This window comes from Notolepis coatsorum (assembly GCF_963971535.1).
Source record: "Notolepis coatsorum genome assembly, chromosome: 1".
Taxonomy (NCBI): domain Eukaryota; kingdom Metazoa; phylum Chordata; class Actinopteri; order Aulopiformes; family Paralepididae; genus Notolepis; species Notolepis coatsorum.
Genome location: NC_140165.1, coordinates 32,069,015 through 32,081,531, shown reverse-complemented (window position 1 = coordinate 32,081,531; position 12,517 = coordinate 32,069,015). Strand labels below are relative to the sequence as shown.

The window sequence follows — 12,517 nt, the reverse complement described above, 5'->3', positions numbered from 1 at the left end:
CCCTGTCTCTTGAATTACCCCATGGATGTGAGCACTCCTGCTAAACACCAGACCCGGCAAATCTGGGACTGGCTTTTTCAGCGGCTGCGCCTACTTTTGGGGGAAACACAGACACCGTTCCTATTGACCACCGTGGTATTTTGGCCTGCAGGAAAACTGCCTGCAGAACTCTTACATTGTTTGAAACGTTTGTTTTGTTAGTGCACTATGTTAAGTCAAGCAATTACTTTCCAACACTGACCGTCATTGAGCGTTCGTGCCATTGTGTTTTGGGTTTGATCTAGGGATGTCCGATATTGGCTTTTTTACCGATACCGATATTCCGATATTGTCCAACTCTTAATTTCGATACCGATACCGATACCGATATCAACCGATACCGATATATGCAGGGTTTCCCCCCAAAAAAACGGAATAATTTCAGGTAACTAATAATTTCACTGGATGCATTCAAAAGGCTTTCTAAATGTAAGCATTATCGGTGCAAAATATGATAATTAAAAAAGTTAAAATTAACATTACATATCTCTTGTTGTTGAATTAAACCAACATGCATACTTTTGACAATAAATAAAATAAGAATTGGTTCTTACTTGCTTGCCTGGGTAAATAAAGGTTAAAAAAAAAAAAAAAATTTTACTGCCGATATCGGCCGATAATATCGGTCGGCCGATAATATCGGACATCCCTTTGATCCATTCAGGCTCCTCCAGTCTTCCTTATGGTTCCTCATTTCCTTACCTGGACATTTAATATTACGCTTATGAATCTCCAAGTGACGTAAAACTAAGAGGTAATGACTATTTCTGGACCTTGATAGTCTTTGGTGTGATTTATATCTGTGTGTTTTGTCCTAAAGTTGTAGTTTATGAACAAACGTCTAATCCCTGTTTATTCCTTGAGTTGTCCCCCCCCCCCCCCCAAAAAAAAGAGGCGTGGCGATCAGAATTCAGTGCGGATGACGCCTTGCTGGTCTGATGAATCGTGAGAGAAAGTTCTTCACATGTAAACAATGCGATCAAAACCAAGCAGGCTTTGTTGTGCTAACTGTTAAAATACTCCTGCTCCACTGAACCCAACAGGTTTCCAATAAAAACTACCACACCCACATATTCATGTGCAAACCTACAACATCCTATTTACTTTAATTCACCTTCTGTCAACTCCTATTTACATTCTTAATGGGTATGGATGAAGATTTAGATCTGGATTAGGCTGGGTTTCTCCCCCGCTCCGCACAGTTGCTCTTTTCTGAAACAGATCGGAACAACAGCAGCAGTAATAAAATCCACTGGATTATTCAAAGTCAAATTGCAGCCCAATCACAGCAGTAAAATATAAATATGAGGACGAGAGATATGAAACGTTGTTTGCTTGTCATCCAAAAAGGTTTCCATAACTCTCTCTACTCGGATGCCACCCCTCACAGTATTTCCATATGTGAGAATGTGTCTGCCATGTTGTGTGCTACATGTGTGAAAGGGCTACAGGCAACGCCTGATCCTCAGAGCGTTGTCCAGAGTTCATGTGCCAAAGAGGCTTATGTGTCCTTGTTCCCTTCAAACATTAATAATCCTACAACTAGCCCAATACATAAAGTGTCTATAATCTGATTACTGTGTTTGTACAGTAGGTTGGTAATCAGATTACTGTAATGATGTTATATGTAACCCCAATGCTGTACGTCTGCTTTCACCTCCCCCACTCTGTGCTCCGCCTCTCCTCTCCTCTCCTCTCTTCTCTTCTTTTCTCTTCTCTTCTCTTCTCTTCTCTTCTCTTCTCTTCTCTTCTCTTCTCTTCTCTTCTCTTCTCTTCTCTTCTCTTCTCTTCTCTTCTCTTCTCTTCTCTTCTCTTCTCTTCTCTTCTCTTCTCTTCTCTTCTCCTCTCTTCTCTTCTCTTCTCCTCTCCTCTCCTCTCACCCTCTCCCCTCCCCCCTCTCCTCTCCCCTCCTCTCTTCTCCTCTCCTCCCTATCCTCTCCTCTCTGATGACTCTACTACCATATTGACACTCAATTTTAGAATTTATGTGATTGAAGTAATTTGAATCATTGAAGTGATTTTATTTTATTTTATTCAACAAATTAAGAATACACATGGTACTGTATGCATACAAATTCACCAGGATTACGCAAAAAAGTAAAACTTATTTCTATTGTGGTCATTAAGGCACAGCAGCAAGCACTGTAGTGGGAAACTTGTATACAATTGTTGATTTATTGATATCCTACAAATCACATCACAATAAAAACATTACAATAAGCATAATAAAAACAATTCAGGTCAAACAAGAGCAGACATTAGGTTGTAAAGTATCTGCCTGGAGTCTTATCCTAACCTGCCCCTCGCCCTCTTTTTTAGCTGAACTTTAAAGCTAGTCATTGACTGAGCAGTTTTGACGGTATTCGGAATATTGTTCCATTCGTCACTCCCTGTGTAAAGAAATGTACTTCTGGCTAGTTTACTTTTATAGTTAGGAACTTTCAGATCTGCTATACTGGCCCTGGTGTTCATGTTATGTGCATCCCTGACATGCTGAAAGTACCCATTGAAATAATTTAGACACTGTCCTGCCAGAAGTTTGTACACCAGAATCAGTCTGAGCTGTTGAACTCTATTTTCGACAGGGAGCTAGTTTAGCTTTTTATGGTGGTATGGGCAGATACAACTTCTATAACTAAGATTTAAGACTACTCTAATCAGTTTGTTCTGGGCTTTCTGGAGCTTCTCTTTAGTTGATTTGGTAATGCCACTGTACCAGGTTAGGCAGGTGTAATCGAAGTGGCATTGGACCAAACGCTGAGGCTAACGTTATCATGGTGTCCCTGTCCAGGTACTTTGCCCTGGCATGTATCTTATTTAACACTATGAGGGCCACCGTCTAACTTTTCATACTCTGTTCCAGCTCACAGCCCAGATACTTAATGGAACTTTTCTGCATTAACTTTGCTCCATTGCATTCCACAGAGAAAGAGGTGACCTTATTAAGATTCCCCTTATTTGCAAAGACTATGCATTCTGATTTCCCTAGATGCAAGGATAGTTTGTTATTGTTGAGCCAGCTGTTAACTGTTTTTAGCTCTTTGCCTATGGTTGTTCTGACTGTCTCTATACACTCACCAGTTACCAGTAAGGCCGAGTCATCGGCATACAATGACAGGTACAGGCTGCCTCCATGTCATTTATGAACAGTAAGAACAATAGCGGCCCCAGTATACTTCCCTGAGGGACCCCGCAGGTAAGGTCCCTGGGGTCTGAAAGAGCACCTGCAACCTCTACCCTCTGAACTCTCCATGTGAGGTAGGACAGTACCCATAACACAGCCTCCCTATTAAAGCCCATGGCCTTTTCATTGGAGAGCAGGATCTGGTGGTTCACTGTATCAAATGCTAGAGGATGACATCTTTTTGGGATTCCCACAGGATTCCCACGGGATGGGAGTAAATTTCACTTTGAATCCCGTGATTGGGCAGGACCGGGAGTAAAAGTCAATGGGAGCAGAAGGGAGTGGGAACTATGACAACAAAATCAACAGGATTTGGACGGGAGTGATATTTGAACATTTCTCACCCTCGTAGTTTTCATTCAGTCACAAAACACTGCAGCACAAGCGAAACGAACTACACCGGAAGTCTAGTACTGCATCCGGCATGCAACCTCAAGCCTGTTAGGTTGAGCAGAGCGATGTTTTGGTCTTAAATTGTTTAAAAATATCAGTCATTTCTGAAAATAAATTACAAAAGTAAAAAAAAAAGCCTTTTGGAAAATAGCTCTTTATTTGATTATCATAAAAAATGTGTTTTCTATACAGAGATATCGACATCGGTAAATATCGGTATCGGCCAGAACAGCAATATTAATATCTGTTATCGTATCTGCCACAATTTTCACATCGGTGCATCACTAATGTAAATGTTTGGTGGTTTTATATTTAAGGCAGACATAATGTGACCCATGTACTGCATATTTTATACTGAGGAAGAAAAACGGAGCAGGATTGGTAAACAGGAGTGGGATGGGAGTGGGATTCTATAAAAGTTTGGCTCGGGATTGGGACGGGATTGGGATCAATCTTCTGTGGGAGTGGGAGGGAGTGGGATTTTTTTTAACTCTCACTTGGGATTGGGATGGGATGGGATTATTTCTGTGGGAGTGGGAAGGAGCGGGAGTCAAAATCCACTCACATGTCAGCCTCTAGTTTCTGCCTCTTTTTTTATGGTATCTGTCAAAAAGATCAAACAAGACAAAGATGTTTTCTAAACCCTGACTGCAGATCATGTAGATAGAATATTAAACTGGTTGACGTAGCTGACCATCTGATCATACATGGCTCTTTCTAGTACCTTGCAGAGAACACTTAATATGGACACAGGTCTGTAGTTGCTTTGTTCATCCTTCCTACTCTTCTTTTATACAACGCAGTGACCCTGGCCTTTTTGAACTCCCGACCTTGGCCCTTGTGCAATTGTGTGACTTTTGTGACTGACAGTATGTTAAATGAGAACTGCTCTTCTCCAACCCCTTTAGCCTCATAGAACTTTTTCACAAAAGCTTCTCCATATTCTCCTGAGTTGGCAGGACGTTTCTGCACCAGGTCACTAGCGATGGTCGTAAAATAAATGGTTGAAACTCTCTGCAACACTAGTTTTATCACAGCTTACAGACCCATAAATCATTAAGCCTATATGTTACTTTGTTTATCCTTGGGCTTCTCCTTGGTCCCTAGTAAGTAATAGCTTTTTGGAGTTACCTTTGTGTTCTTAAATCTTAGTCTTGAAGAAAAGTTTCTTTGTATCGTCTACCATTCTTTGTACTTTATTCCTGAGGTTTTTGTATTCGATAAAGCACTCTGGCACCTTATTATGCTTAAAGTTATTCAGGACCTTATCTCTTAGCTGAATGGTGTCTAGGATATCTTTATTCACCCATGGCTGGGTCCTCTGTTTGATCCTGACCTCCTTTACTGGAGCTATTTGATCTAAAACCCGGAGGAAATTCCTCTGGAAATGGTTCCATGCTGTGTCTACATCCTCACTATCCATACCCTCTGACCAGTCTGTGCCTTTTATAAAATCCTTGAACTTGTCAATATCGTATCCCCTCATAGATCTACTCTTTATAGTTTTGTGACAGTTCACAGGTATACTCTCCTAACTTTCCTTGTACAGTAAGTAAAAAAATTATCGCTGATTCCATACACAATGACACCACTTTGAGAAATGTTACTTTTGTCTGATACCATAATTAAATCAATTCGAGTTTCAGTACGATCAGTGATTCTTGTGGGCTCAGTTAATTGTTGTGAAAAAGAGCTGACATACAAAAATGGTTTACATTAAACATGAATGACACAACGATCACCATTTCAAAGGGAGTTTAGGGCCTATTACAAAAAGATTATAATAATAAATAACAGGGTTTATCAATTAACAAGTCAGAGTCCTCGTCTGCACCTTCCGAGTCCGAATGCAGTCAATGCTCGAGTCCTGGACTGATTTTCAGGACGTGTGACTCGACTTGGACTTGAGCACTGATGACTCTGTTAAATGATAAATACAGTTATTTATTAAAATACATTTGTAATAGACCCTAAAAGTCCCTTTGAAATGGTGACTGCTGTGTCATTAATGTTTAATGTAAACCATTTTTATTTGTATGTCAGCTCTTTGACTGTCAGAGTGGAGGTGACTCAACCTCGATGACTTGGACTCGGATTCAGACTAGGGTTATGGGGACTCGACTCGGACTCGACTCAAACTCTTCTTTGATGACTCAGACTTGGACTCGGACTCGAACACTGGGGACTCGAGACTCGACTCGGACTCGAGATTTAGTGACTCGACTACAACACTGAACCTTGCCACTGGCTGCAAGTTGCCGGACCTGGACTATCTTAGGCAGTAGGCTGCACACGTTAAGATGTAAACAGTGCAGCCCCTTGGAGGAGAAGGTGTGTTTCAGCTCCTCCGCGGAGCTCCGGGCATTCTCCTCACGAACCGCCGACGGCACTGTGTCCTCCGATGGGCGGTGAACTGTTGCTGTGGGCGTGTGTGCAGAACTCCACTCTGCCTCTCCTCCGATCGATCTGGGGCTTCACTCCCAGCCGGGACTCTTGAGCATGGGCCATCGGGTGTCTGTAGAACTTGCCCTGGATGCGACAGCTCATGGACGGATGTCTCCCGTAGCTGACACTCCATGCAAAGCAGTTCGATTGTCGCTCCGACTTGATGCGGGGCCTCACGTACATCGATCACATCCGTGCTCCCTCTGGTTTATTTACTTTGGTCAAGGCTGCCCCGCATTCAATGTGTGATCAATTCAGTTATTAGTTCAATCAGTTCTAAACCAGAACATGTGTTTATTTACCATCTTTCCCAATGCACTCTATGGAGCAGCTCCAAATTTTACATCTCAGTGACATCACAGGTTGGTGACAGCGTTGTATTGTTTGAACTGTTCTAGACTTCAATTGAGTGCTTTAGGAACACTGACCTTGTTTTAGTCTGGTTGAATCAAACCCTGGATGGTTGACTCCGTGGTGCGGTGCGTTTGGGTCAGTGTGAACAGAATCCTACATCTGCATTCAAAGAATAGCAACATAATCTGTTACTGCAGACGTCATATCTCAAGATCCATCTTCACGGGAAGTCTCCTCGCTGAGAGAGGTGATGCAACATTTCACACATTTAGAACATCAGACGCGGTGCGCAGCTGCGAGAACATAAACATTGTGGGAGTAAATGAAAATGGAGATTTGGAAAATGTACTTTGCACAAGGTATGAGGTAGGACATGTATTCAGCTTGTTGACAACAGAAAACAGAAAAGGTAAACAAAAGTGAGCTGTTTACAAGAAACCTTTGTTGGTTACCTTTAAGTTTAGGTTGTAACGCGTCCAAACTCCTTTGATTGACAGGCAGTTAGCTTGTTAGATTACTCGTACAGGTGCTGGAAGAACACGTGATAGTGATACACATTTTAGTTTTTACAGTAGAACTATGGAGAGAGAGAGGGAGGGATGTATGGAAAGAGAAAGAGGAGAGATGAGTTCATAAAACGCTATTAACATAACTTAGAACTGTATAAAAACAGAGAGATAGAGTGAGAAAGAAATGAAATGCATCCCATTTAATCTATTGGGACACATGTGCCCCAAATAGTCTGTTAGCTGGCTAAAAATAAACATAGGAGCTGGTTTACAGAGAGAGGAGAGTCCTTCTGTCTGTCTGTCTGTCTGTCTGTCTGTCTGTCTGTCTGTCTGTCTGTCTGTCTGTCTGTCTGTCTGTCTGACTGTGTGTGTCTATCTGTATCTCTGTTTCCACCCTTTGTTCATGGCAGGAGCAGAGAGAGAGAGATACGAGAGGTGGACAGAGGGAGGGTGCTGATCGATAGCTTAAAGTACCCGTAGGGGAAGGCGTAACTGTGGGATCGCTACCTGTGTGTTGGGGGGCAAGGTCTTTGCACAGCACACACTTTGCCTTAAAGGTAGAATCTGTGTTGCCATCAAACAGCGACCTCTAGGCAAAAGAGCCCCGTTTCGTACTGCACTTTGTCTTGTGTTTTGGTGTGTCAACATGGTCCGTGTCTTGTAGGGACAGGCTTTTCGTTGCTTGTCTCATGCACCCAGTCCAAACTTGTATGAGTGGAAAAGGAACATTCTGTCTGTTCCTTGAGAGCGTGGGCAAGAGAGATAGGAAGATGGCAGGGGGGGGGGGGTGTTGATGGATAGATGTAATGAGATGTAATATTTATTCTCACTGTACAGTATATATCTATCTATCTATCTATCCACACCTGTCTGTACTTACCTAGATACTATATCTACAGCTGTACATATCCTACTCTTACTAGTTACACTGCTGGCCGGTATGACTACTACCGACACTACTAAAGACATACTAGTCTTTATACCTGTATCACTGTACATATTATATTACAGCTCTGTACATACATCTGATTAGCACTACTCAGTCTACTCTAATCTAAGAGGAGAGAAGAATAACAACATTTATAGTGATAAAGCCTGATGGGCTTCAAGGTCCCTGGAACTTTATTAGATCACTATCTTGAATGTTTGTGTACTACTGAACCTTTGCAACACTCTGCAACCCTCCCCCCCCTCACCCCCTTGTTGTTATTATTATTATTATTATTATTATTATTATTATTATTATTATTATTATTATTATTATTATTATTATTATTATTATTATTATTATTATTATTATTATTATTATTATTATTATTATTATTATTATTATTATTATTATTATTATTATTATTATTATTATTATTATTATTATTATTATTATTATTATTATTATTATTATTATTATTTTGTCTTAGTTTGTCTTGTCATGTTTGTATTGTCTTTAAAAAAAAACTTTAAATATTCAGAAAAAAACATTTATAGTGATGATAATAGCTGGGTGGATGGATGGATGAATGGATGGATGGATGGATGGACAGATGGACGGATAGACAGATGGATGAATGGATGGATGGTGTTGATTACATAATAACTTACTCAGTCAATGGAGATCCGGTTAATACAATTTATTAACTCAGAATGAAGGTATCAAATACAAAGTTAGAGAATATGGCTTGGGTGGCCCCTGTCCCAGTGACCAGCTTCATCACCAGGAGAGAGGAGACAGACCCCCTCCCTGAGGGGCCACTTATATACCGACGGGAGGGGGTGGGGGTCAAAGGAGGGACTGGACAATTGGGGGGGAAGGGTGAGAGCTCAAATGAGGGAAGGTACAGTTTTATTCCTCCACAATTACACTATTTTTCTTCTCATAATGTGAATAAAACTTCTGATTTAGAAATAACAAACACATAGTAATCAAAAAAAGAAAAGACTGATTAGATACTTTAACACTTTGAGTGCCACGAGGTGGCGCCAGAGTTAGCGCTTCAATGCCACCATCGGCGCCAATGTTACGCTTAATATCGCCTAATCTATGTTTTAAATTATGGCTATGTGTCTAATCTGCCCGTCGCTTATCAAAGAATCCTTTTCCAGTCAGTGCTGTCAAGGCAGATTGGTTTTTATCGCTTCATTTCCGTTTGAGAGCATTTTGAAAAGCACCCGTTTTGAGGTAAAAAACAGTTCATTCTAGACCATTCTATGATAATCGTCTTTTACTGGAATATTCCAGAACGTTGATATTTGTCGGCCTATTTATGAATAGTTTTCAAATAAACGCTAGATGATCAATATTATACGTGCACGCAAGCACATTCGAGCCGCGCACGGATAATCGCCGTGTTCATTTCCTCTTGGACTTTTACAGTGAAACCGAAAGAGCCCATTTCACAAAACAGCTTATATCTTCATCAAAATTAGTCTGATTATCCTAACACTGATAACATAGATTCCTTACCTGACATCAGATGGTATCCAACTGGTATATTCCAATTCCTGATCACCATTCGAAAAAATCGATAAGTGTATGGATCCAACGTGTGTACAGTGCAGTACATGATTCCGCGGGTCTCAGAGGCTCCAGAATGAACTGTGATAACCCCGGCTGCATCAGTGGACTGGAAAATGTGGAGTACAGGATTTTTTTCCCCATCCATTTTCATTGAGTCCATCCCAAAATCCCTTATGTCATCTGGGAGACGATAGGGGGGCGCTTTTTTCCACATCTGATCGCCGGCGGCGCTCGCGTATACTAGGGTAGGCTCGCGTGATGCAATATGATTTCAGATCGCTAAAAAAAAGAAGAAAAAAAAGATTCAGAGAAATCTCGTGAGTGGCTTTCAACATAACTATCGGAAACCCGAGATATCTCGTGAGTGGCAGTGTTAACCTAATGGTTATAAAAAATTATGAATAAAAGTCAAAAACATCAGCACGTCAGCAAGTCTGTCAACGAGTGACCTTCCCAACTCCGACCGCAAAAATGACAAGTTCACAACACGTCACTTACCTGCACAACTCTGACCCATGATCAGACGAAGTATACACCACACAGGGAGCTGTCACGAAGCACTAATAACATAGGCAACCTCCCATACCAAATTACCAACCTTTATCCCCAATCCCCAAAGCTGTGCAATGAACAATGAACCCAGACATTTTGGCACGACACGTATCCCCAAACCATCCAATCAATTGCCACATCATAATTGGAATCATGCTCACATTCAAAACAACAGCAAGAGAAAAAAAACACAAAACAACGTGTATATATTTATCAGACAGGTGATCAGGCTCCACAATGGATGGATGAGGATTTTGTTGTTTCTCCTCCATCATGTTGTGGTTGTGGTGGTTTCTCCGTGGTGATGTTTGACATGATGGTGTTTGACATACCGTATCACTCAGGATGGATGAACAGACAGCAGATGTTGCTGCTGATGTCATGCTGCTGTGCCCAGGCTTCTAGACGGCACTTTCAAAGGCCATTTAGCTCATAAATGTCATGTAGCCCAGTAACAGTAACAGTAACAGTAACACGCAATGAATGAGCTGTGTCTTTCATTCATGGTGCACAGTATGATACATGGCAATAACATTTTCTCCCTCTCCCTCTCCCTCCCCCCCCCTCTCTCTCTTTCATCTTGCAGCTGTTTCCATCATGCGACACAGTGCCTCAGCCTTTGGATTTGCGGTAAGGCACTCTGAACTCTTTTCAATGAACTAAACCACTGAGGGCTATAGGTCTTGTTAAAACACACACACACGCACGCACGCACGCACGCACGCACGCACGCACGCACGCACGCACGCACGCACGCACGCACGCACGCACGCACGCACGCACACACACACACACACACACACACACACACACACACACACACACACACACACACACACACACACACACACACACACACACACACACACACACACACACACACACACACACACAGAGAGAGAGATAACTAACTAAACCACAGAGGGTTATAGGTCCTGTTCTGTTGGGCGCAATTGCGCCTACGCCTGTGTGTGGCTCAAAGAGAACCCTCTTGCACTGAGATGGGCGGCATCTCCACCTGCTCAGACCATGTCTAGTCCTTCAACTGAATGGAGCCTAATAATCAGTTAATCAAAACAAGCAGCTTTACACTTGGTGGTTATTGAGTAACCTAACTTAGATAATAGAATGTAACCGTGAGCACAACACAATATAAGAGGAAAGGTCACGTGGCGAGAGAGAGGAGACTCAATTGTAGGCTAGTCCTCTCATTGTAGACATCTAATTCAAAGTGATATACAGTAGGGTCACAGTGTCTTCTCTGTTGTTCTGATTTATTCTGCTTAAGAAAGTTCCAAAGAGCTTATTGTTCCATCTATAAGTCAAACTCTTCAGGAATACATGTGAATAAAGCCACTTATGTTCCAGAATTCGAGAATTGCAGCCCAAAGCGTGTCACAGCAGTAAAATAGAGATACAATGAGCATAAAATAGACAGAAGAAAAGCAATGCAGACAATAACAATACAAATACTGATTGATAAGAACCAAGCTGACAATTAAGTTGAAACAAATATATACCCACAGAATGTAAAACCTTTCCCCCTGTTAGATACCCATAGTCTCAAATGTTCTATCTCAAGATCTAATGTCACACAATCTCAAATGGTTTACCTCAATATCTAATGTCACACAATCTCAAATGGTTTACCTCAAGATCTAATGTCACACAGTCTCAAATGGTTTACCTCAATATCTAATGTCACACAGTCTCAAATGGTTTACCTCAATATCTAATGTCACACATTTTCAAATGGTTTACCTCAAGATCTAATGTCACTTGTCCCTTGTGTGTTCCTGTAGTTTGATGCCACCTTGGATGTGCTGTCCTCCATTATTGTATTATGGCGCTATAGCAACGCTGCTGCTGTCCACTCGGCGCATCGCGAGTACATGTGAGTAGTTACATTCACCTGCATTCACCAGCATTCACCTGCATTCACCTGCATTCACCTGCATTCACCTGCATTCACCTGCATTCACCAGCATTCACCTGCATTCACCTGCATTCACCTGCATTCACCAGCTTTCACCTGCATTCACCTGCATTCACCTGCATTCACCAGCATTCACCTGCATTCACCTGCATTCACCAGCATTCACCAGCATTCACCTGCATTCACCTGCATTCACCAGCATTTACCAGCATTCACCTGCATTCACCAGCATTCACCTGCATTCACCTGCATTCACCTGCATTCACCTGCATTCACCAGCATTCACCTGCATTCACCAGCTTTCACCAGCATTCACCTGCATTCACCAGCATTCACCAGCTTTCACCAGCATTCACATGCATTCACCAGCTTTCACCAGCATTCACCAGCATTCAACCGCATTCACCAGCTTTCACCAGCATTCACCAGCATTCAACCGCATTCACCAGCTTTCACCTGTTCAGTAGAAAGCTATCTGGCTGCACATTAGCCTAGCTTAGCACAATGAAGGGAAGCGGACATGGCCGGTTAGCCTAGGCATTGTCCAACTAACACCTCTCTCGAAGGCTAACCGGCCATGTCCGCCTTCC

The 12,517-nt window shown here is 42.0% G+C and overlaps 1 protein-coding gene across 1 annotated transcript in view; it reads left to right on the top strand.

Annotated features, from left to right (window-relative positions):
- The window catches only part of LOC311233643 (transmembrane protein 163a), a 66,299-nt gene that overhangs the window by 16,314 nt on the left and 37,468 nt on the right, over positions 1 to 12,517 (top strand). The window contains exons 3-4 of the mRNA XM_084320609.1: positions 10,578 to 10,621; positions 11,794 to 11,885. Of these exons, the coding sequence (XP_084176735.1) occupies positions 10,578 to 10,621; positions 11,794 to 11,885 (136 nt within the window). The remainder of the gene's footprint in view (positions 1 to 10,577; positions 10,622 to 11,793; positions 11,886 to 12,517) is intronic.